The sequence below is a fragment of the Copadichromis virginalis genome, linkage group LG11 (assembly GCF_057382275.1).
Source record: "Copadichromis virginalis isolate Kocher_CV1m ecotype Utaka linkage group LG11, C_Virginalis_male_GT1.1, whole genome shotgun sequence".
Lineage (NCBI taxonomy): Eukaryota > Metazoa > Chordata > Actinopteri > Cichliformes > Cichlidae > Copadichromis > Copadichromis virginalis.
Genome location: NC_140628.1, coordinates 32,173,547 through 32,199,610, shown reverse-complemented (window position 1 = coordinate 32,199,610; position 26,064 = coordinate 32,173,547). Strand labels below are relative to the sequence as shown.

The 26,064-nt window shown below is 38.6% G+C and overlaps 3 protein-coding genes across 5 annotated transcripts in view; 1 reads left to right on the top strand and 2 right to left on the bottom strand.

Annotated features, from left to right (window-relative positions):
• Positions 1-5,047: 5,047 nt before the first annotated feature.
• LOC146699104 (protein S100-A12-like) lies at positions 5,048-6,201 on the bottom strand. 2 transcript variants are annotated; one of them, XM_085472721.1, is made up of 3 exons: positions 6,146-6,201; positions 5,496-5,649; positions 5,048-5,387 (listed from the first exon to the last, which is right to left on the bottom strand). In XM_085472721.1, exons 2-3 carry the CDS (start codon positions 5,634-5,636, stop codon positions 5,250-5,252), a joined length of 279 nt encoding a protein of 92 aa, XP_085328847.1. In that variant the 5' UTR covers positions 5,637-5,649; positions 6,146-6,201; the 3' UTR covers positions 5,048-5,249. The 2 variants fall into 2 exon arrangements, with proteins under 2 accessions (XP_085328847.1, XP_085328848.1); XM_085472722.1 differs by having other exon boundaries at positions 5,496-5,646; positions 6,146-6,181.
• An 8,100-nt stretch (positions 6,202-14,301) lies between these two features.
• Positions 14,302-21,748, top strand: LOC146699103 (uncharacterized). Its single transcript, XM_085472046.1, has 11 exons — positions 14,302-14,765; positions 15,430-15,789; positions 16,593-16,949; positions 17,805-18,158; positions 18,287-18,304; positions 19,273-19,336; positions 19,427-19,470; positions 19,805-19,955; positions 20,291-20,404; positions 20,702-20,769; positions 21,452-21,748. Exons 1-11 carry the CDS (start codon positions 14,376-14,378, stop codon positions 21,473-21,475), a joined length of 1,944 nt encoding a protein of 647 aa, XP_085328172.1. The 5' UTR covers positions 14,302-14,375; the 3' UTR covers positions 21,476-21,748.
• The window catches only part of LOC146699102 (NLR family CARD domain-containing protein 3-like), a 21,744-nt gene continuing 16,681 nt past the window's right edge, over positions 21,002-26,064 (bottom strand). For both annotated transcript variants that reach the window (XM_085472045.1, XM_085472044.1), the window contains one exon: positions 21,002-23,062. In XM_085472045.1, coding sequence (XP_085328171.1) covers positions 22,536-23,062 — 527 coding nt within the window. In that variant the 3' untranslated portion in view covers positions 21,002-22,535. The remainder of the gene's footprint in view (positions 23,063-26,064) is intronic.

Sequence of the window (26,064 nt, the reverse complement as noted above, 5' to 3'; positions counted from 1 at the left end):
ACCCTTTTTTTTTTTTATAACCACTTCAAACTATTTACAGAACAATCAGCTGTTCTGCATTCAATAAGATGCCACACAAATTATTTGTGCCACTCCAAATATTTCTGTCCACTATAAAGGAGAACATCACAGCCTGATACCTGCAGGTCTGACAGCAGCAGGTGTATCACTCCTGTTTCTACCTGGAGACAGCAGTCTCCTCATTGTTCTGACACACAACACAAAACTATCCACAACACTACACACTAACTACACAAGACAACACATTAACTACACACCCCAAACACGCTAAACGTCACAAATCTCTCACATCTCAAAACTCCCTCTCTCTCTCTTTTTCTGCTCTCTCTCTCTCTCTCACTCTCTCACTCCTAAAACGTCCCCTGTTTTGTTTTTTGTTTTTTGTTTTGCTCATAAGCAGAGCGTGCTTGCTAGCGCTGTCCTTAGACAGTAAACGTGACGAAACTATTGAGGAAAAAACACACGTATATATTGTTTATCATGACTCTGGTTTTACGTGGCCTATCAACACAGTTTAAAAACTGGTATATATCACCTTGTTGTTTTGTCTTTTAGTGGCCGTGTGATTGGCTTACCACGACTACTTAATTCTTCCTCAGTCAAACAGCAGCACTCATGCCATTGTTTTGCCCCCTTAGCTCCAGGTGTTGTGCTAGACAGTGATTACCGTCCGCAGGAGCGTGCGCAGCTGCTTAAAGCTGTAGCATCCAGATTACTTACAGCTACTTCCGTGCAACTGATACAAGATGCTGAACCAGCTGAACACAGCTTCAACCGTTTGTTTGCTGAAAAATAGTAACGGACCGCATTTTCTTGTTAGTAACTGTAACGGCGTTGTTACGATATAGTAATTAGTTGGATTACTCTTTAGTTACTGAAAAAAGTAACGCCATTTTTCCCATCACTGGTTGTTATATCCTGCATACTGGAATAGGTAACTGAAATCTCTGATTATGCTTGTGTAAGCTTGACCTAGGTCAAAGCTAAGAGACAGTCTGGTACATCAGGGGAGAACAGAAACTGAAAATGGGGAAGATCGTAGCTTGACCTTGTTCAGTGGAAAAATACCCTCTATTCAACAGTGTGAATGTAATTTTGTATTGCAATGCAGTTTAAAGTATAAATGATTGTAATCCCAATAAAATCTAGGAGGCATCCTTGCCTGACTCCCAAACCACTTCAACTGGCTTCTAAGCTTTTCCTGTGTGGATCTGTCCTTCACAAGGGAGAGACCAGCTGCCCTTCAGATCAGTCCTCATGGCCACCATAGCTGAAGATAAGAATGTCGACTCATCTGCAAATCTGCTGATTTTCAAATATGGACATATTGTCAAAGTCAGCCAATGCATATGGTGTTGGTACAGAGAGAAGTGTATACAGTATACTGAAACTAGGTGAACAAGGGAGCCTTCTCTTCCATAGGGCCACCTTAAGTGAGATAGTATGTGACAGCTGCAACTGTATAAGTTTAGACAGGAGAGTTTGCCTTTATTCTGTGTTTTAGCAAATGAGAACCCACACGTGTAACAGCATCATGGACCGACTGGAAGTCTGTTTCTTTATTGTCTCAAGGATGGAGTAACACACAACACTACAAAACAGGACAACTGGATACCTGGTGAAAGAATTCAATTTTTTCCCTCTCCTGGAAAACAGCATGCAGAAGAAATCTTGGCAGTTAAGCTCAGTTCAGAAAAGCAGAAAGCAAATAGGACATTTGAGAGGAAGCACATTCCTGCTGCTGCTTTCACTACCCACAGCTCAGAGTCACAGTGAAAGTACCCAACTGAAAATAGCACTAATCATTTTTTAGTTTGCTTTATTAGAAGTACATTAAGTGTGCTAATTAAAAAAGCAATGTTGATACAATGCCAAACTGTATTATTGGAAAATTGTGCATATAATACCAAAAGTAAAACTAATTAAAAAAAGAAAAATGTTTCCCATCATTGTTGAATGGCTATTACTGCTGCACATGTTTACATTGCGTTCACTGTAATACTTTATATTATATCCTATTTATTATATTTGATTTCAAAACAATTTTATTTATATAAAGCTTATCTTTAAGTTCAATAAGGAAGATTTGTAGTCACACATCTGTCTGCTTCCCATGTGTTGGTGGCTTATTTATGCCACATCACTTCCACTTTCCCATGCTGTCAAGCTCATTGCGACATCACTGGTGTAGTCCAATCATCTTTCCACACGTCTTCTTAAAGGCATTCAGAACTTTTCCCTGCTGATGTTTTTTAACTAGAGTATTTAATAATTGAAACTATAACCCATGTTTCCAGAACTCTGGTGTCAGTCTTCATTTTATGTGTCATGACAAAGTGATGCACTCTGGAGATTTACTGAGGTCTTTCAATACAATCGGGTCACAGGGGTAAATTCTTTCTGTGTTCCTAGTGCTGTGTTATCTCCAAAAGTCTCTCCCCTTCTCTTCCAGAACAAACTCATTTATTTTCTGTAGTTGTGTAACTCTACTCTGTCCAACAGAAACACAATGTTGTTATAATATTGTGCAGCATTCCAGCTGTCCACCGGAAGTGACAGCTGGAATCTCTCAGATTCCCCTGTGTTGAAGCCACAGAGATATCCTCCTAAGGATTGGCTTCAAAAAACCCTACTATGACTATCCTTTCCAGCCTTACTGACTAAAGTGCTCAAACCTCACAGATATAACATGTGCTATCCTAAAGCTGTTTGGTTGGTTTTTTTGTACAGCTTTTGTAAAATTACACATTAAGACTTTTTTTTTTTTTTTTTACTTCACTTCAGTCTTATATACTAGACATATCATTCATACCGATTGTGTTTTTCTTTTCAAAATACACATTCTGTAATGTCAGTACATTGTTTTATCGTGTAACTATAGTCTGACACAATCACAGCCCAACAAAACACAGTGTTAGCTTCAACCACTTGCATAACCACCTTTAGCAGCAATAACTGGAAGTACTGGTTTTCTGTATGGCTTTATCCATCTCCAACATCATTGTAGAGGAATTTTGTCCTGCTGTTCTTTACAACATTTATTTGTTTCACTGAGGTTTATTCATTCTAGGTTCTGCCACAGCATTTCATTTAGGTTCAGGTCTAAACTTTTACTTAACCACCATTGCAACTATTTGATTTTTTTTAATCTTTTTTTTTTTTAAACATTCTGTTGTAGATTTCATATTCAAAACAAGTAGAGAGACAAGTGATGGAGCCACCAAACAGCAAGAAAAATAGAAAAAAAACCCACATGACAGGAATTAATGTTGTGAAGGAGGGCAAGCATAGTTTTTATGTGGCAGACGAGGGCAGGTATGAGGTGTTTTCGTTGATATGCAATGATTTTCTCCAAATATGGCACTGGCCAAACATCTCTACTTTGGTCTCGTCTGTCTAAAAGACATTGTTCCAGAGGTCTTATGGTGTTCTAAGTTGCAGCTTTGCAAACCAAAACTGTGCTGCCATATTTCAGAGAGAAACAGTCTTTTTCTGGCAACTCTACCAAACAACCCATAATTGTTCAGTCTTTTTCTGATTGCGCTGTCGTGAACATTAAGCATGTCTCCTAAAACCTGTCTGAGATGTAGCTCTTGAGTTTTTTGCCGCTTCTTTGAGCACTGCACAACTTGACCTATGTTTTGAATTCTCCTGGGAAGACTGAAAACTGTCATGAAGGTTTTGGTGAACAAAATCTTGTTCTTCTGAACAATCTGCAGAACGATGAACCCTATAACACTTTCGAGGTTTATGCAATTCAAGGTCGTTGTTGAGGTTTTTCCTCCTTGGCACTGCAACACAAACATCAATGCTCCAGACTCGCAAACTATCAAAGCACTGCTTTTATATGTCTTGATGGATGCTTAATTATCAAATATGTTATTTTCATTCAGTACTTTAAGAAGCTTTGTCCCACCAAACCTGTCATGGAAGTTAAAGCTATAATTTGTGAGGGTGTGTGTGAAACGGCAAATATGATCACCTATGTGGTTTATTTTGTTTTTTTATTTTGTTGTTTTTGTTATAACAGAATTATATTCGTTCCATCAAAATCATTTTTTCACATAATTTTTTGCACTGATCTCGTTTTTTGGTTCATATTGCAAGAGACAATCCGACTAATTCTCTTAACGGTAAAGCAGCGTGCACTTGTCGAAATAAAAATCCCATAGACCCAGCTGTTTTTGTAAAGTATGTCAACAGTTATATGTTGTGTGTATGTATATTTCAGCTCAAAATCTAATTTATTACAGCATTTTTATGCAGCACATTCTCAGCCCCCCCAAGAGACCAATAAAGCACATAATCATAACCACATGTTGTTCTTCTATAGCTCTTAACCTCTACGATGTAAGACTGCTGCTCTGAGACCAGTTTGGTTCTCATTTTGTGTTGAAGTTTCACATGTGGTCTTGGCATTGCTCCTAAATCAGTTTTGTTTGTAGAAACTCCATTGGTGGAGTCGTACAGAGCCATGATCTGTGCTTAGCACAATGAGATCGAGAGGCAAACCACATATAATTCATTCATTATTTATACCCTTTTACTTATGGGCTAAATTGGACCGCAATGACATTTTTAGTGCATGTGGTTGTGCTCATAAAATGGAAAGTATAGAGAGTTCTATTAAGTGCAACAAAATATATTATAAACATATTCATTACAAGTACACTTCTGTTTTGGTAAAACCTAAAGGTAACTACAAAAACTGTAATAATTTAAAGTTACATTTAAATTAACAATTAGTGCATTGCCAGAGCATATACTTGAAACAAGTTTAAGCCCAAGTTCCACTGAGCCTTCAGTCTCAGGATCATTAGAAGAGCTTTTATCAATATTATAATATTTATTAAATATTTGTTTGAGGTTTTACCCTAATCCTCTTCTTAATCCAGTGTCATAGCACCTCTTTTGATCAGCAACAGCACTGATTTATTATAAAAACACACAGTAGAAAACATTTCAGAGACTCGTTACATCAACATGATTTAAAAAAAAAAAAAAAAAAAAAGACACACCGACCAGATTTAAATACACAACTATATAAACTCTGAGAGTTTTAATAAATTCACATTTATGTTATCAATCAGTACAAAGGTGAAAGAGTTGCTGTAATGACAAAAAAATGATATTAACTGGGTTGAGAGGACGATATTTTCTACTGAACACAGTCAAGCTAAGATCTTCAATTCCAATTCCTGTGTTAGAAACAAGCTGAGAGTTACAGTCTATTTTTGTAAGAAGTAATGACCGCACATCATCAGTCGAGTCACATAGTAAACAAACTCCTCAAAGTTCACACAGTCGTGTGGGTTTTCATCCAGCTCCCTCAAGATGTTGTCACGTTCTGTCTTATCCTTGCAGTTCTGAAAAACAATGGTGGAACAATGAAGACTCAAGGACTGATAAGTATATTTTTCACATCATGACTAGATTTGGATTTATGGTGGATATACAAAGAGAATGAGTTGTACCTGCAGCCAATTAACCAGCTCTGCTCTCAGGGTTCTCTTCAGATCGTTTTTCATCATTGTTTTGCTCCGTGTGCATTCCTGTTTAAATATGCCAAGAACTTCTTCCATTGCCTCTTCCAGTTTGCTCATTTGTGTATCCATGGCAAATGTCCTACTGAGAAAGTCCAAGGGAAGTGAGGTTAGACACATTTGAATGTGCCTGTGTTTAAATTCATCCACTGAACACTGAAAGTTTTACAATGCCTGAAGTATCACTTCTATTTGTAACTGAATACAAAAATGATTTACATTAAACTCCATTTATGCCATATTTTTTTCAAAGGATATCCACACAGCACATAAATAATATTATATATTCAACAATATTGTGAAAACAAAAAAAAAAATAAGAAATGCAAAACACAAGGAGAGTGAACGATAGTTTCAGTATTAACATTTACACCTAAACACGAGTCTGTAATTTTGTTCTGAATATTGTTGACGGTAAACTTTTCTTCACATTGAATTTATTTTACTGGCTGAATAGACAAATAACCCTCATCCCCAGTGATAAGCATTTCTGGACATGACTAAATGTTAACTTTTAAAACTTTTAATTAGTAATCTGGTGATCTAAAGTGTCATATATTATCTCAAAATGATATACTCACCTCTGCAAAGATGTTGAGGAAAATCTGAGGATTTGAAGATATAATGTTCAAGGGCATCTCACTGTTTTTATAGAGGGAGATAAGAATGAGGGCCGTCCTTTTGGGTGTTGCTCTAAGTGTCATCATCATCATCATCAGATGTAAGTGTCATATTTCAAATGCAAAGTTAAATTTATTCATATAACACATTTAAAACAAGGGCTGTTGCCCAAAGCGCTGTACATCTAAAATAATCAAGTAATAATAATAATTAGGATTATTAGGACTTTACTTAAACGTACTTATTTATAATTTGAATTGACATCTAAGCCAGATTGATAAAAGAATAATTCAACAATAATAAAATATTTTTTGTTTATACTTTGTTTATACTTTATTAATCTTTTATTTATCTTTTACTTATAAATAAGTAAAGAAATACCATGTTGCGGTGATGTGCAGTGACATTTATTAAAACTCAAGAAGAGACGATCTATTTTCAAACACACACAAAAAAAAATCTTGGTAAAAATAAAAGTGTATTATAGGAAAATTGTGCATAAAATATAAAAATATAGTTTTTATAATAATTCTTTATATTATATTCTATACATTATATTCAATTTCAATTCAGTTTTATTTATATAGAGCCAAATCACAATAGTGGCTAAATATTGTAAGGTAAAGAGCTTACAATAAGAGGGAGAAACCCTAACAATCAGATGACAGTGAGAAGGGAAAAACCTTTTAATTGGAAGAAATCTCCAACAGGACAAGTCTCAGGTTAGGTGCAGCCATCTACTGTTTGGGACTATGTGGGAGTTGGGGGAGAGAGACAAGCCAAATACATGATGTGGAAGGGTTGGTGGAAGAGAGCTAAAGGTCTATAATAACTCATAATTTCATACAGAGTAGTGTATATACACATAATGTGTGAAAGAAGAGGAAATGTTCAGTGGACCATAGTAAACCCCCAGCAGCCAAAGTCTATTGCAGCATTACTAAGGGTTATGTTGCAATCGCAACTTTATTCTAAACAGGATCATCTGACCCACTTCCTGCTCTTTCTTTCCCATTCTTTATAAATAAGTTCCATTTATTACTTATTACATCCCTCTGAAAAACCCCTCAAGCTGCTGTTACAACCAAATTTCCCACAAAGGGAAATTTGGTTGTAACAGCAGCCAAAAAGACACATATACAAACAAACAGTACACAGGACACGGAACAGAAACATACACTATTTTTCTTACATATTTACATACAAGAAAGTATTTAGTCAGCCACCGATTGTGCAAGTTCCCCCACCTAAAATGATGACAGAGGTCAGTAATTTGCACCAGAGGTACACTTCAACTGTGAGAGACAGAATGTGAAAAAAAAAAATCCATGAATCCACATGGTAGGATTTGTAAAGAATTTATTCGTAAATCAGGGTGGAAAATAAGTATTTGGTCAATAACAAAAATACAACTCAATACTTTGTAACATAACCTTTGTTGGCAATAACAGAGGTCAAACGTTTACTATAGGTCTTTACCAGGTTTCCACACACAGTAGCTGGTATTTTGGCCCATTCCTCCATGCAGATCTTCTCGAGAGCAGTGATGTTTTGGGGCTGTCGCCGAGCAACACGGACGTTCAACTCCCGCCACAGATTTTCTATGGGGTTGAGGTCTGGAGACTGGCTAGGCCACTCCAGGACTTTCAAATGCTTCTTACGGAGCCACTCCTTTGTTGCCCGGGCGGTGTGTTTTGGATCATTGTCGTGTTGGAAGACCCAGCCTCGTTTCATCTTCAAAGTTCTCACTGATGGAAGGAGGTTTTGGCTCAAAATCTCACGATACATGGCCCCATTCATTCTGTCCTTAACACGGATCAGTCGTCCTGTCCCCTTGGCAGAAAAACAGCCCCATAGCATGATGTTTCCACCCCCATGCTCCACAGTAGGTATGGTGTTCTTGGGATGCAACTCAGTATTCTTCTTCCTCCAAACACGACGAGTTGAGTTTATACCAAAAAGTTCTACTTTGGTTTCATCTGACCACATGACATTCTCCCAATCCTCTGCTGTATCATCCATGTGCTCTCTGGCAAACTTCAGACGGGCCTGGACATGCACTGGCTTCAGCAGCGGAACACGTCTGGCACTGCGGGATTTGATTCCCTGCCGTTGTAGTGTGTTACTGATGGTGACCTTTGTTACTTTGGTCCCAGCTCTCTGCAGGTCATTCACCAGGTCCCCCCGTGTGGTTCTGGGATCTTTGCTCACCGTTCTCATGATCATTTTGACCCCACGGGATGAGATCTTGCGTGGAGCCCCAGATCGAGGGAGATTATCAGTGGTCTTGTACGTCTTCCATTTTCTGATGATTGCTCCCACAGTTGATTTTTTCACACCAAGCTGCTTGCCTATTGTAGATTCACTCTTCCCAGTCTGGTGCAGGTCTACAATACTTTTCCTGGTGTCCTTCGAAAGCTCTTTGGTCTTGGCCATGGCGGAGTTTGGAGTCTGACTGTTTGAGGCTGTGGACAGGTGTCTTTTATACAGATGATGAGTTCAAACAGGTGCCATTCATACAGGTAACGAGTGGGGGACAGAAAAGCTTCTTACAGAAGACGTTACAGGTCTGTGAGAGCCAGAGATTTTCCTTGTTTTGAGGTGACCAAATACTTATTTTCCACCCTAATTTACGAATAAATTCTTTACAAATCCTACCATGTGAATTCATGGATTTTTTTTTCACATTCTGTCTCTCACAGTTGAAGTGTACCTCTGGTGCAAATTACTGACCTCTGTCATCATTTTAAGTGGGGGAACTTGCACAATCGGTGGCTGACTAAATACTTTTTTGCCCCACTGTATGGACAATGGTTACTATAAACAGAGTACTGTACAGTACAGTTATTAAATTAAATAAAAATAACTACAGATAAGAGGCAAAGCAGGTTGTAGTGCGAATCGGTTAATTAACTTATTGCAGTTACAGCGCAGATGTAAACATCTATGTTTGTTGGGAGCAGTTGTGATTGTACAGTCTGACAGCTGCAGGGAGGAAGGACCTGCGGAAACGCTCCTTCATGCATCTAGGATGCAGCAGTCTGCCACTGAAGGAGCTCTGCAGTTCAGCAACATTTACATGCATGGGGTGGGAGACTCTGTCCATCAGAGATGTTATTTTGGCCAGAGTCCTTCTGTCTCCCACCACCTGCACTGGGTCAAGGGTGCATCCCAGAACAGAGCTGGCCTTCCTGATGAGTTTATCCAACCTCTTCCTCTCAGCTGCCTATAAACCGCTGCTCCAACATACAACACTGTAAAAAATGACAGATGCCACCACAGAGTCATAGAAGGTCTTTAAAAGCGCTCCCTGTACTCCAAATGACCTCAGCCGCCTCAGCAGGTAGAGTCTGCTCTGACCCTTCCTGTAAAGAGCATCAGTCTTGTGGCTCCAGTCCAGTTTATTATTCAGGTGAACACCCAGGTACCTATAAGAGTCCACTATCTCAATGTCCACTCCCTGGATGTTCACCGGTGTCAGTGTGGTGGGTCTGCGTCTCCGGAAGTCATCCACCAACTCCTTAGTTTTCCCGGTGTTGATCAGCAGGTGGTTCTGCTGACACCAGTCAACAGCGTCCAGAGTCCACTGTCTGTACTCTGAGTCGTCCTCACCTGTGATGAGGCCAACTATGGCAGAGTCGTCAGAGAACTTCTGTAGGTGGCAGCGTGGGGAGTTGATGGAGAAGTCTGCAGTGTAGAGGGTGAAGAGGAACGGTGCCAGCACAGTTCCCTGTGGGGCCCCCGTACTGCAGACCAGCGTGTCAGAGACACAGCCCTGTGACCTCACATACTGTGGACATTCTGTGAGGTAGTCCAGTATCCACTGGGACATGTGGTGGTCCACTCCCGATAGCTCCAGCTTGTCTCTCAGAAGTCGTGGCTGGATGGTGTTAAAAGCACTGGAGAAATCAAAGAACATGATCCTCACAGTGCTTCCAGGCTTCTCCAGGTGAGTCAGAGCTCGGTGCAGGAGGTAGATGATGGCGTCCTCCACCCCAATGCCAGGCTGGTAAGCAAACTGCAATGAAGACCTCACCAGGGGGCGCAGATGGTTTAGAACCAACATCTCGAGGGTCTTCATCAGATGCGATGTCAGGGCTACCGGCCTGTAGCTGCTGAGGTCCCTTGGTATGGGAGGTCTTTGGTACCGGTACCACACAGGAGGTCTTCCACAGCTGTGGTACTTTCCCCAGTGACAGGCTCAGGTTGAACAGATAACCTAGGATGCCACACAGTTCATCTGCGCAGCATCCCAGGAGCCTGGAGCTGATGCCATCTGGACCTGCAGCCTACCGCACCTTGATCTTGCGAAGCTCGTTCCTCACTTGAAGTGCTGAGATAGAAAGAGTGGATTTTGGGGGAGGGGTGTGTATGTTGGAGTCCACAGGAGCCGGGGGTGGGTGTAATGACTGGGAGCTGGGAGGTGTGAAGCTGAGAGGTGTGAAGTCCTGAGATGAAGGAGATTGCAGCAGGGGGGACGATGCTGTGGGAGGGGTGGGTGGTTGATCAAACCTATTAAAATATTTATTTAGGTCATTCACCCACCCCAAGTCTCCTGAAGCCTGGGGGGTTGGATTTTGTCCTGAGATTGTCTTCAGGCTGTTCCAAACCCGTACTTTAATATACTTGCATTATCTATTAGAAAGGCCATTTCATTCAGAGCAGTCTCTCTCTCTCTCTATCATCAGCTTTCCTTGCTAATGTACTGAAAAAGTTATTAACTAGTTTTCCACACTCTGTCTTCTCTCTATCATACAGGTTAGCCCTTTCAGGTTACCAGAACACACTGCTTTTCAGTAAAAGCTGCTGCTAAATCAAAATATGAAGGCAAACTGTTCCATTTTTACTTGCTCACTCTCTATGGGCGAGAAAGCGGCGAAAAGGGCATGAAAGGGCATGAATAGCAGCCTTTACTGGCAGGAAGCAAAATTTTAAATTCTGTCCACAATTAGTATCACAAACAGTCACAAACAAACAGAGAAAGGAAAAGACCAGAATATGTAAATTAGAAATAAGTAATTTATTAGTCCACCACCTAATAAAAGGTTTATGTCAAACCTGCCCTAAACTAACATAATTGGTCATTATCAATAATCAATAATTTTTTACATTTCTGTAGTGGTTAATTCATCAGTATGCCCAAGATTAAAACAATATTTTAAATAATAAAATCTAGTTATTGTTGTATTATTGTTGTACTATACATTTTCAAATGTATTGTTAATGCATGGTAATGCATTTCATTATTTTTGATTAATATGCCAAATTACAGTTATTTACTTTCTTGAAAAGAAAAATCAGTTTTAGTGGTTAAGTGTTATACTTGATTTACTTCTAACTTCTCAGGGAGGTCAAGTGTGTTTAGAAAAAAAAATGGGTATAAAAATGTGAATTCAGAATTCAGTTATTTGCCTAATATAGGTTTATGGCATACTTCTAAATTATTTGTGTTTTCTTCCTTTTATTCCAGGTGGTCTAATGACTGTGTTAATTATTGGTTGTCCATTGAATGATATGAAGAAGTAAATAATCTCACAGAAAACACTCTAAACAGGGTCATCTGACTCGCTTTCTGCTTTCTGACTTTTCATTTCACTCAGTGACTGCTACTGAAGCTGGTCAAACTGTAGTTATTATGGTGCCTAAGTTTTCTGGACAGCTCCTCGTGGGACTTGGAGATGGAGAAGAAGAAGCAGAAAAAGGTCTGTGATTGGCTGAACTCTTCCACGCTGTCAGTCTGCAGTATAGAGAAAGTTAAAGGTGGGTTGAAGTCCAGCGCTACTCTAGCACTAAGTGTTAATATAAGTGTTAATATAATATGTTCATTATTTGATGCTCGCCTCTATCCATAAATGACATAAACATAACTAAATATATATACATACATTTCTTTCTGTTCGCACCACAAACACATGACCCTATACTGTGCTCACTGCATCATTCTATTTTTGCACTGATCACCACCTGCATTCATGTATATATCTACCTGCTTATCACTTTTAATTTTAATTTTTGTGTTTATTTAAGCATTGTCTGACAGTATCTTTGCACTAAGTACCACAGCAATTTCCTAATGTTGTAAACCTGCTCAACATTTGGCAATAAAACCCTTTCTGATTCTGATTCTTCTTAGAACTGGCTCAGCTGTTCACCTTCCACTGGACACCCATTCATCAGCTGACAACAATTCTAGTGTTTGTGAGAGGGAGTAAGAAGTATTTCATTGTGATTCCTCAAAGTTTAAGGAAGCTTATCAAATGTGATGTAAACCTAAACACAAAAAGACATTTTAGGGCAGGGGTCCCCGACCCCCGGGCCGCGAGAGTTGAGGATCGGGTGTGAAATTTATGGTTTTCAGGGCTTTTAATGTTCTTTAGCGTAATTTTTTTAAATCGTTTTTATTGTTAACTCTGTTTCCCTGGGTCTTTTCCCGTGTGTTATTAATAAATTGTCTTTTTTGGTACTAGTACTTGGTTTAGTTGTATTTATCCGCGACACCTTAAAGGCCGGTCTGTGAAAATAGTGTCGGACATAAACCGATCCGTGGCGCAAAAAAGGTTGGGGACCGCTGTTTTAGGGAACTTAGATATGATTAATACCTTTGTCACATTTGCAAGATTAGCATGCAACCATTAGTCAGCTCTCGGGTAATACAGAAACTTTGGGGGGGGGGGAATAGTGCAATTACTCTTTTCAAAGGAAAAAAAGGAGGTTCTAAAAATAAAACCAAGGAAAAGAAAAAACACACAATGTTGTTAGAATTTGCTGACATAGTATACAGGATGCATGTCCCTTTTTAACTTCGGGACCCGGAAATCCCGAAGTTAAAATGGGACATGCGTTGTTGAGAATCACCAATCAAAGATCCTGTGGGATTTCGAAATACACACGGAAAAATTCATGATAGCTAACAAACCGCCCATGGCAGTCATGGACAAGCAGAGGAAGAAGGCCGTAGTGATAAATGTAGCTACACCAAGTGATAGTAACATCAGGGAAAAGGAACACGAGAAGCTGGAAAAATACCAGGGCTGAGAGAGGAGAAGAGAAAAGATGTGGAGGGTGAAGGCCTCAGTGGTCCCCGTGGTAATCTGAACACTTGGGGCAGTGACCCCCAACGCAAACAAAATACAAACAAAATGCAAACAACACATCTGGACAACTTCTCAGACTTCCGTTGATTGAGCGAAATTGATGATCTTTAAAGACAGACAATAACCTGACAGGTTGTTTCATCAAGAAACCCATCCATATTTTGCACTGATGTCTTTTTCTAGGTCATATTGCACGAGACTATCAACTATCAAATAAAAATTCCAGAAATGTCACGTGTTCACAGCTGTTTTTGTAAAGCAGTTATTATTTTCTAAAACATTCTGAGGACATGTTTAGGTCAAAGTCAAATTTATTACAACAGTTTTATACAGCACATTCTCAGCCCCCGCAAGACACCCATAAAGCACATAATCATAACCACGTGTTGTTCTTCTATAAAGCTCTTAATCTCTATGATGTAAGACTGCTGCTCTGAGACCAGTCTGGCTCTCATTTAGTGATGAGGTTTGTATTCACATGTGGTCTTAGCTTTGCTCCTAAATCAGTTTTGCTCGTACAAACTCCATTGGTGGAGTCGTACTCCACCTCTAAGGCTTACAGTAAGAGACACGCTGGTTTTAACATTTGTTTTCTTACCGTTTTCCTTCAAGTACTAGAACTAATACAAATTTGATTCTTAGGCTATTCAGTGACATCGGATTTTATATTGTAGGCTGTGTGATGAAGTATTCTGTTATTTATCTGGTAAAATCAAAACTTGGAGTCACAATGACAGTAGAGTACAGTAAAGTGTTCACATTCACTTTGTAACTTTCTGACCAGATGTCAGGGTTATTGTGCCAGCGTTTGCCAATACACTCTCACCCCTAGGCGTGAAAGCACATAAGCACAAGCAGATGTTTTTCTTGCAACTAAGCTCAGAATCAGTCTCCTGCTCTGAGATCAGTTTGGTTCTTATTTGTGTTGGGCAACCTGTTTAAATGTGACCTTAACAGTGGTCCTAAATCAGTGCCTTGTTTGTAGAAACTCCATTTGTGGACTCATACTCCACCTCCACATTGGAGACACACTCATCTCAAACCTCCTAAAGCTTTGCTAAACTATCCAGGACAGTTTTCGAGCTTACTACGAGCCATGAAGCATTTGTTTTTGGCGGTTTTGGGTTTGCTGTCTCTTCAGTGGGTACACAGCAGGAGCGATGACAGGACAAACTGCAAGCCATTTACAGCCAGCTTTTGTCAAGGTGTGGGGTACACCACTACCCTTCATCCAACGGGAGTTCAAGGCTACAACCTGCAGCAAATTGGTCAGATTGTGGAGACTGCTTGCTCACCGCATGTTGCCAAACTTATGTGTCGCATTGTTGTGCCTGAATGCAGCTCAGAGGACGATAGCAGGTTGAAACCATGCCGAGCTCTCTGTGTACAAGTCAAGGCAGACTGTGAATCCACCCTCAGAGCAAAGTGGTTGTCCTGGCCTCTAAGGCTCCGATGTGAGACTTTACCTGAGAGCAACTGTGTAGGGGTGAGTATAAAATAATAAGAATGTAATGTCTTACGCTGTCTGGCAAACGTAACGCAATATAGCTGACTGAACTCAACAGTCATAATCATGAATGTTTGTTTTTTTTATTATTCAGCTTTTAGCATCAATATCACGGGATATTCAATATTAAAACTGCACAGTCTTTGCTACTGTGGATTTTTGATGTTTTTTTTCCTGATTATTAACTGGAAAAAAGTGCTTTTTGTTTAATGTTTCATGCATCACCTCACATGTGGAATAGAGCACAAGTTAAAGCATATGAAAGGTCTCATTTTCACCCAATTAATTAATGGATTGCTTCACAATTTATTGTTGCATTGTCTGTTCAGCTTTGGCATAGCCCTTTCACTGACATTAACAAACTTTAAATGGGAACATCCAGTTATTGTAACACTTCATGGTATTGTCCTCATCTCCTGGCTAATATTCAGCTCATCTGTTTGTGTTTTTCACAATTTGTCAATTCATGCAGTCATTCCACAAGTATGTAGAAATGAAAATGCAATGCCTCTTTAAGACTCTTCATTTCATCAGATTTCATGTATAAAACCAAATGCACCAATACCAGAAGAGAATGCATGCTTTTATACTCCCATTAATATTAAAAATATAAACTAAAAGGTTTATGTTTGTGTTCATCCAGGCGTCATCAGTCGTCAGTGTTATTCAGACACCCCCTTCAGCATGTCAGCCAATCACGGTTCCTTTCTGCAAAGACATGACTTACACAGAAACTGTGCTGCCCGGGCAGGAAACCCAAGACAATATAGCCTTAACAATAAACCGGTTTAATCCACTTGTGACATCAGGATGCTCCCCTCATCTGAAGCCATTCTTATGCTCCGTCTACGTTCCCAAGTGTGTGTCAGGAAAACCTCGTCCACCTTGCAGAACGCTCTGTGAGCATGCAAGGTCCCACTGTGGAGCACAGATGAGAAGTTTAAGTTTGGAGTGGCCCGAAGCTCTCAAGTGTGAAGCATTTACCACAGAGTCCTGTGAACATGTAAGTAATATGAAGATAAACAATATTCACAAAGACGCTTATACACTGTGATGAAAGCTCTGACTCTTTCACTTGCCTTTCTGGCTGAGTAGCTCAAATCTGTTTCAGCTCTGCATATGTTTGGGAATATGCTTTTTTGTACTTGTAACTCTATCAAATAGTAAGTGCTGGTTAATGACAATAAATGATAGTACATTTATTCATCCATTTTCTTCCACTTCTTCAATGTGGCAGGGGGGGAGTAGACCCTGGACAGGTTGTCGCAGGGCTTCCACAAAGAGACAGACATCCAGTCACAGTCACATTGACACCTTTGGCCAGTTTAGAATAACTGATCAACCATTACATTCCCCCTTTACAACAGTCAGCTTTTCAATTGCCTTAGAATGAAGACATAGTGAAGTCACTCTTCCAGCATGCTCTCTAGTTAGCCAAGTTTTGGCCAAGGGAAACTTTGGCAGCTCACAAACCCTTAGACCTGATAGAATAAGACAGACAAGTATCACAGGATGGACAGTTTGGATATACTCTCTTTGGCAATAAGAGTTAAAATGAGCATGCAGATTTGTAGCTAATTAGCAATGGCATTGTTCATTCATTCTTCTAATCATCCACTTCATTACCTGTCTATTATTATTATTATTATTATTATTATTATTATTTACCAGTTCAGGTTTGTGGGTGGGCAACACAGCTACACACTTCAAACCTGAAATCCTCTTACTGTGATACTGTTAGCCACTGCACTACTGTGCTTCCCAGCATTGTTGACATTTAACTAATTTCTGTTTCTGTTCATCCAGGTTCCAGTCATCAGTGTTAGTCAAGCACCCTCTGCAGTATGTCAGCCAATCACTGTTCCTCTCTGCAAAGACCTGCATTACACAGAAACCGTGCTGCCTGAGAAAGAAACCCAAGATGTTATAAGCCTGAAGATAAATCAGTTTTATCCACTAGTTAAAGTGGAGTGCTCCTCCCACTTAAAGCCACTATTGTGCTCTATTTTCGTTCCTGAGTGTGTGTCAGGGAAACCTCGTCCTCCCTGCAGAACTCTCTGTGAGAAAGCAAAGTCCGGCTGTGAGCCACTGATGAACAAGTTTGGCTTACCATGGCCTGAAGAACTGAAGTGTACAGCATTTACTACAGAGTCCTGTGAGCATGTAAGTCTGACACAACACTCTAACACTTTTGTGTCAAACTCAATTTAGTCATGGGCGACCTATGACCCAGTTTAGACCAGTAAAACCAATGCACTGTATTGGAATACATTCTGAGATCATTAATCTGACGAACAGCCGAGATTTTTTAAAAAGCTGAAACCATAAGAGCATTAAGACACCCAATACTTTACATTGTTAATCATTTGCAAGACAACAGAATCTACTATTTCCTGTGAAATTATTTCTCGTTTAATAAGTTTACATAACAGATGATGTGCAGCCCTTAGATGCCTTAAGAAAAAAAGTGCAAATTCAACAGATTATCTCATTTGTCCCCATTTATTATGTAAAAGTATTCATAGTAGTATTTGTCCATTTTTATGGCTCAACCAATCTACTGAGATTAAATTTTTTTAAATACTTTTCATACTTAAAAAAACATCTTTAAGGCCACAGGGTGTAAAAAACGTTTTGATTGTAGATTTGTACAAACCAGAAAATGTCAAAACTAATGAGTCCAGGATTCAGAGTGACATACAACAAAAACAGATTTATTTGGACTTCAAAGACAGTTTTTAACAATACAAGCAGAAGTGAGTTACAACAGCACAAGATTACCTTTCGTGGTGTCTTGTTCTGCTGATGTGTCCATTTTTTTCTGTCACCATACTGATATTCCCCTCATATTTGCAAGTCTATGTATAATTTGGTATTTAAACTTTTTTCAGGCTTTAGCTGGATTTTTGTGGCACATATTTACGTAAAGACCATGTTTCACTATAAAATTATTAAAGAAATGTATCACATGCTGAAGGTAACCAGAGCTGGAATGACACTGTGTACTTGTGTCTCCAGTATGGCGTGAGCAGCAGCGGTGGGGTCTGTGAGCCAATCACCATACCAATGTGCCAGGGTCTGTCCTACAACCAGACCCTCATTCCAAATCTTCTGGGACACACAAGCCAAAGAGAAGCATTCACGAAGATGTCCTTCTTCAACTCCATGGTGCAAACCGTGTGCTCGGTGGACATACGCGTCTTCCTGTGTCGGGTTTATGCCCCTCAGTGTGAGGCAGGGCAAGCGCAGTGGCCCTGCAGGTCATTCTGTGAGAAAGCCAGACGGGACTGTGAGGGACTGATGTCCAATTTTGGCATTTCCTGGCCAGAAGAACTGCAATGCAGCTCATTCCCAGAGGAAATGTGCATATCAGTAAGTAATCGACAATTTGTTGATGACCAAAGAAACATTAAAAATGTAATTTAATGAAGTAAAATGAGTTATTTTTCTTTTTCAGTTATTTATCTTTACTTGACATCTTCCTTTTTTTTCTTTCACAGGAAGAAAAAAGGTCTAAGGTATTTCAGTTCTTCAGAAATTTAAAGTAAATTTGATAACTTTTACTTATTGCTTCTTTTGTAAGTGGACAACTCAGGGGGTGTGGGGCTGATAACAAAGTTTTAACCTACCAGTGCTGATTTCAATTTGGTTGTCCATCTCAGCAAAAACAGATAGGTGGGAATCCAATGATGTCATCAGTGCTGCTTTAGTGACGCCTAGTGGCTGAAGGGAGCTCATCACCATCACCAAAGGCATTAATACTCTTTGCTTCCTTAATTTGAGTCAAAAGAGACATAAATGTGACAGTGGATAGGAAATAAATGAATAATAAATAAACTTTGATAAATTACAACAAAAAAAATCATAAAACAAATAAAAAATAAAAACTTTAAGGGTCTCTGGTGTCGATGAATACATCTGTTTGTAGTCTAGCAGGATTTGTCCAGCAGTTGATAGTAAAAAAATAATAATAATAATGACCAAACATAAAACCCAATTTCCTTTGGGGTCAACCTTCAGGATCAATAAAGTTTTATTGAATTGAAAAGTACACAGGATTCAATCTTTTAAGTAATCTCTGATACAGAATGTTTTATGATGAAGGGAAATTCTTTCCACATGTTAAATGTTTTGGTATTTCTGAATAATAACAGATGTTTACAGTACAGCTTTACAGGGTGTCTCTAAATGATTTCCACCCATCAAAAGGAGACTTGTGGTTTAGTGTGTATGACTAATACAATCAAACTATGACTGATTATGTAGATCATAGTGGTTTAAAGACAAAAAAAGTTAAAAACAAATCCATGTAGTACATTCAACTGACACTAAAATGAACTGAAAGTTGCTTTATAACTGAGGTTGTGGTGTGCATACACATACCGCATCTTTGGGATGTAATTATTCAATAATGGTATAATGGTAATGGTAATGGTATAATACTGCAAAATTTCCATTACACGACCACTTTTGTCCTTGTTTGCAGATGTTGAACGCTGAAGATGTCGCTGCTAAACTGGAGGCTGGTGGCTATTCTGTTCATGGAAAAGGTTTGTTTCATTTCCAACACCAACATTTTCAATAATAATTGAAGAACAATATTTAAATTCATGTTTTTTTATTTATTTTTCGAAATTTAGCTCTTACTCTCAGTACTGCTCGTCTGCTGCTGACTCTCATGGATGTATCCTTTTTTTGTGGCAGTTAGTAGAACCAGAACTACAAATTCTAGCCAACAGTTTAACACTTAAAGAAATAAGAAGTAAATAATTTGGGGAGGGGGAACCTTCATGTGACTGATTTTACACTTAATGACTTCTTTTTTTTAATAGCAAAGGAAGTAAAGGCTTGTGGGTAGTGTAATAGTTAAAGCCATGCCAACATGATGCATAGAAAACATTAATATGGAAACCTCCCGTGTTATAAAATTATCCATTTGGCATATGTTTCCATTTATTGCAATTATGTGTTTAGCTATGTCTATTGCATGCTTCATGCTCTTTAACCAGCACTTTCAGGCAGACCAGTCTGGAGACCTGGATGTGGTGGAGTTCTTCAAACTGGAGCGTTTTGTGGGCGCTATCAGGAGAGAATACGTGGAGAGCTATGGGAGCAGGAATCAACCCTCTGTTACTGAGAACCAAATGAAAAAGGCTTTGGTTGCCCGTGGTATGACATTATTTCTTTAAAAGTACAGTAAAAATACATCCATTGACATCCATCATTTCTCCTTCATAACTTTGCTGATAAATCAAGAAAATATACAGATATTTCTGATATCATAGTTGCGCACTCAGCTGTGTTCAGCTTACAGTACACACTGGACACATTATACAGACATAAGCTGCAAAGTCACAGAAAACCAAACTGTACTGTATATTATATTCTTGATGCAGTACAAAAGGTTTGGATGTGTCATTAGAAAGATTCAAAACATTTAAGAAGCAGTCATTTATTTGTAAAAATAAAATAAATAATCGGGGAAAATTCACTGATTATTGCAGAATTTCATTTGGATGACGAAACCTTCAGAGTTCTGTGGCAGGAATATCGCTCAGAGGGTGGGATCAACTATGATAAATATGTGGCTGCCCTGACAAAACTTCAGATCCTCAAAGGTAACTGCAACTGTAACACATTGACACTGACTTTAAGGATATACTCCAGTTCAATATTACACAATGTGTCTACTACACCAGATATGATGTCTAGAACTATTTTTTTTAAGTATTAATGGGGGGGGGGAAATGTGATGAATTAAAAGTCACTGAGTGCAAACCTTAAATTAATTTGTATCTATTCCCCAATAACCTTTGAATTGTTATTAATTTAGTTGCAATCATTTTTGTAGTTTTGATCCTTCTACAAGCTTGAAATGGTATTTCAAAGTTTTAAATATATGCCTCCTGTCTCAGATCGTTTCAAAGCCCATCTGCTGAACTTGCCCTGTGACTGTCAAGTGGCCAGCTTCACCATGAACCAGGTGAGTTTTCATGTTTTAAATAAAACCTGTGTAATTTAATCTAGCAAGTTTTTACATGTTCACCTATATGGAAAATTACAGAAAAGTGTAGACAATATTAATAATGACTAAAAAGTGTGTTAGTATAGATTATGCATGTGTATAAATCCAAAAAAGGCAAAAAGACTAAATATATAGACTAAAATACATTAGGCTGTAGTTGTTTGCAAGCAAAGGAAATTATGGGAGGTAATGAGATGAGATGAGAGCCTTTATTTGTCAGTTGCAGGTCTTTTGCCCACAACCGAGATGACAGACCTTGCCGACCGTACATACAATACACAAACATCACATTGGGGAGACAGGTCAGGCTAGGTAGCGAGGACAAATACAAACAGAAAAAATAGCAACAGAGAGATTTATTCTGAGGTCATTGGGTGATTAAGGTGGAAAAATATGCACTTTGTTACATAAGGTAATTTGGGCTTTCATTCAGAGGAAAATACATGCATTTACTTTCTTTCTTTCTTTTTTTAAAGAGGTGAAGTAAATATTTATCTGTTTGATGTAAGTAGTAAAAATAGACTGTTTTCTGTCTTCTTTGCTACTTAGCCTAATAAGAGTTAAATAATAAAAAATATCTACATTTTACTGTGCCTATTTATTTTTACAGTTGCATTTTAAAGACTTGTTTTCTTTTCAGTTTATGAAGACAGCCATTGTGTGAGGAGCAGAGCTGAACTGACCACAAGAGGACTGTACGTAGGAAATAGCTGCATATCAATTTAGTGATGCAGAACTCTGCAAATATATATATGACTGAAATTTTCTTTAATGACAAACATTTATTTTTAAATCACAGCAATATTAAAGTGACAATAAACACAGAAAAGAAACAGTTTTCAATGCCTGAAGTCTGATTTCAGTGTTAGTTTTAAATGTACTTCTGAATCACATACACATTACCATTTTGCTAAATCTTTACATGCTCACAATAAAATATTGTGAAAAATGTTCAAGAAACTTTTTCTGAACATTCTTTGTTGACATTTGGAAGTCATAATAGGTTAAATAAAACAAAGCCTACTGCCTTTTTTACTTTCCATACAACTAATGAAATTAAGAGAGGTTTACATTGTAACAGTTACAGTATATTTACAGAAACTTCGTGCAACTTGTACAAAATTTACAGTCTTGCTATGGTTGAGTGAATAATCTCGCAATTTAGATTTTTTTTTCCTCAATTTATTTATTACTTTTTTGAAGTTCAGAATTCTGATAATTTTGCAAAATATACAAGGAAACATCATTGAATAAATGGCTGACTTTGTAAATTTCGTACCCACACCTCAAGAGTCGAACTCCACATTTTCGCTGCTGGAGCCAGCAAGTTCCACACTTGCACAGCCAGCCAAAGTCAAGCTGCCCAGTGCTCTAACCTCATCGCCACTGTACTGAGTGATGAAGATGCTGTTGTCCAGCCTCTCGAAGGTCCTGCACCGCAGCCAGCTCCAAGCTGAACATTCACTTCATGAATGTTCCCACAAGCCAGCTAAACTTCAGGCTGTGAATTGTGAATGGTGGGCCAGCTAACTTGAACTAGTGTGACCTAACCCTAGCTAGACTCAACTGCTTGAGACTTCTGTGCCAGAGCAGGCCTCTTTGATTAATTACTCAGACTTGCTGAATGGTCAGCTACTGGAAAAGCATTGGTGACTTTAAACTAAGGCCCTGATCTGTCGCCCTACTGCATCTAAGATGAGTTCCAAACAGATTTAAAGATTTATCTAACACAAAGCCAGCGATGAGTTAAATGGATCAGTCCTGACCCTGAAAGCAGGGTAGACTGGCTCCTTGAATTCATTATGGAAGGTCTGGAGGTGGATCAGTTTGCCAGAGGAGACATTAAAGAAGGACAGAGTGCCGGCATGCCAGTCCAGGTATACCCCTGTTCTGCTGGTAGCAGTTGTACGGATGGATCTTCTTTTGTTACCATGTTGGCAAGAGTAACCACCATTAGAGCACATCAGGGTCCAGGACTGATCATTGCATCCAAGACAGCTGTCATCCCCTTGCCCCTTCCTCTGGATTCCTTTGTACGTCACTCCTAAGTAAATATGTCCTTCCCATTCAACCTCCCAATAACAACAACCAGACAGACCCTCTGTACACAGCACTTGTTTCCAGTAGTCAAACCTCTCTGGGTGATCAGGATATGACTGCTTCTGTCTACCCATTGCCACTTTTCTGTTGTTGTTTGACATTACAAGGTTTTTGTTTGCAGTGTTTGGGTCCAGTGTGAGTTTACGGGCATCTGAAGGAAAGATAAAGCAGAACAGCAGTTTATTGTCTTCCTCTAACTTAGATGCTGTTTCAATTTGGGGAGATTGCAACACGTGCTTTTTTAGGTGCACTTTACAGATTTACTTTTAAATCATCTCCAGGGAGTCAAAGGCCTGTTTGAAGGTTAAGACTTGGTTTTAGGAAAAAGCTGAAATTACTTTCAATTAAGGGCTAGCGTAAGATTTTCACAATTCAAGTGGTAATTATACTTTGTCATGGGTTTGAATACAGAGTTGTTCCTTGAACTCAGAGGATGAGTCCATGCAGTTACAAAAAATGATCAAGCATGTGAATGTCTGCATTTGCATAAACCCAATCAAACACAGGCAGACATGAAAACTATAACGCATGCATTCGTTGGGATTGTTATGAAACGTTATGAACAGAAAGCAACTATTAGCTAAAATATTAGAACCAACCACATAGTGTCAAACTTCAGATCCCAAATTTTTAAGTTGGTCATACACAAACAGATTGAGAGAACAGATTGACACACATCTGGATATATTGCTGGTCCGATTTTAGATATAACTGTCAATATTCCCAAATTGATTGAAGAAACATTTAAAAACAGTTCCTTGCATAAATCACAAAAAAAAGGTTTGCTAAGATGTGGAAAGGTTTACTGTTAATTGTTCTCTGTTTAACAACATAAAGAAGTATATCTCATGTGGTTAAGAATGTTTCTGCTTCCAGGGTTAATACTTTTGCTGTATAAGGTGGAGATTTTATCAGAATAAGCTTAATACAGCCCACATAAGGATGCATCTTATTTTGGGTATTGCCAACAAGTTACTTTTTACAATGGATTTGCAGAGTCTCAGGCTTTTATTCACATTCATAAACATTTATTATATTTATATATTTTTTTCCTCTCTTCCCTCTAGCTTTGCCTCTCTCACATACCATAAATGTCTGTTGAAATACATCTCTTAAGTTTATTAGATTAATGATTTTCTGTGAGAAACACAAGTTTTTCTTCTTCAGGCTCAATCTGCCTACCATAGCAACAAAACAACAGACCACCCTTAATGCTCCCATTTCTAGAAAGGAAGTACTAAACGCTGTAAAAACTTTAAAGAACGGAAAAACCCCAGGACCTGATGTTTTAGTAGGGAATTTTATATTTTATTTTATTTATATTAATTTAGTAAGCTGTTAATACCCATTACTTAATATGTTTAATTATTCGTTATTGCATAATAGATTACCTCAGACTTTAAGGGAAGCTAATATCTGTCTTATTTTGAAGAAGGGGAAGTGTGCAAAGTCTTGTTCACCTTATAGACTGATAGCTCTTCTAAATGTGGACCGGAAGATACTTTCTAAAATATTAGCTACCCGACTCGAAATTATCCTGCCTGTAATTATTAAAGAAGATCAAACAGGCTTTATAAAAGGCCGTAATTCCTGTAATAATGTCAGGCGCCTTCTCAGCTGCTCAGCAAAGGAACATGGGTGGTTTGGTGCTTTCTCTGGATGCTGAAAAAGCTTTTGACCGGATAGAATGGACTTAGTTATTTTACACTTTAAATAAATTCAGTCTTGGTGATAATTTCATTAAGTGGGTAAAAATTTTGTATGATAATCCTCAGGTGTCCATTTTGTCTTTTGTTTTTTGTTTTTTTTTGCCTGTCCCGTTTGGCTCTTTTGCCATCAGAATTATTGTCTAAAGGCAAAGAAAGATGCCCAACGCCCATTTTGTCTAATGGACTGAAATCAGATAGTTTCCCATTGTTTAGAGGAACGAGGCAAGGCTGCCCACTGTCACCTCTTTTGTTTGCTATTGCCATTGCCATCGAACCGTTAGCCAAGGCGATAAGGACAGCACCTAATGTATGGGGCCTGCGAATCGATTATGAGCATAAGATCAGTTTATATGCAGATGATGTTTTAATATTTATTTCTGATCCAGGGACATCAATACTGGTTTTACTTAAGGCTATGCCAATTGGGAGCCCTAATTCAGTGCCAACTGGACTGTTTTCTTTCCCCTTCAAGCGGTCCACCACAGGTTTTGTATACTTAGGGATATTTATAACTCCAAAATTTAAACAAATGTATAAAGCAAATTTTGTCCCTCTGTTCGAGAAAGTAAAGCAGGATTTGGAGAGATGGAACTACCTACCTGTTTCCTGGCTAGGACGTATAGCTTTGGTTAAGATTAATATTTTGCCTCGACTGTTATTATCCTGTTCAAAGGATTCCAGTTATATTTTGAAATAGGGTGATGAAGCATCTGAATGGCTGGCTAAGCTCTTTTATATGGAGCAAACGCAGACCAAAGCCTAAGATGGCTACAGTACAGCTCCCAGATTCAGTAAGGGGTCTAGATTGACCAAAAATTAGAATATATCAATTGAGTACTCACATGTGCTATATTCATGACTGGGTTACAAATAATTCATACTCTATCTGGTTGGAGATTGAAACCTCTATTTCAAAGTATCCATTAAGGGACTTACTGTTCTTTAAGAACTTTAAAGATATTAGATCGAGCTGTGATAATCCAATCACACTTAATACACTTAAGGCCTGGCGGTCAGTATGTTGAATTGAGGGAAGGTTGAAATTAACATTATGTTTACCCCTATTGCGAATAATCTTGACTTTCAACCGGGGATGTTCGATATAGGTTTTAACGAATGGAAGAACAAAGGAATTCACAGACTGAGGGACTTATTCTCCGACAATGTGGTTATGCCATTTGACCAAATGGTTGAGAAATATTCTCTCCCCAAACATGGCTTTTTCTGTTATTTACAGATAAGGCATTATATCTTGCACAGTACTAACTTCAGTGAGAGTCATGAAGTCTCTCCTGATGAGAAATTATTATTTTTAACAGATAAAGAGGTACCTGTGAAGATATTTTATAAGGCTTTATATTCTGTACCGTCAGTGATGTCACAGAGGCTTAAAGGCACATAGAAAAAGGAGTTAGGTATAACAATTGATGATGAAGAGTGGAAA

What these genes read in the sequence shown, in the direction of transcription:
- LOC146699104 (XM_085472721.1), bottom strand. Translation starts at nt 5,636, where the DNA reads ATGGATACACAAATGAGCAAACTGGAAGAGGCAATGGAAGAAGTTCTT. An exon ending in AGCTGGTTAATTGGCTGCAG is followed by an intron (nt 5,388 to 5,495) that starts GTACAACTCATT and finishes ATTGTTTTTCAG; the next exon opens with AACTGCAAGGATAAGACAGA.
- LOC146699103 (XM_085472046.1), top strand. Translation starts at nt 14,376, where the DNA reads ATGAAGCATTTGTTTTTGGCGGTTTTGGGTTTGCTGTCTCTTCAGTGG. An exon ending in CTGAGAGCAACTGTGTAGGG is followed by an intron (nt 14,766 to 15,429) that starts GTGAGTATAAAA and finishes GTGTTCATCCAG; the next exon opens with GCGTCATCAGTCGTCAGTGT. An exon ending in CTATTCTGTTCATGGAAAAG is followed by an intron (nt 19,337 to 19,426) that starts GTTTGTTTCATT and finishes TTCGAAATTTAG; the next exon opens with CTCTTACTCTCAGTACTGCT.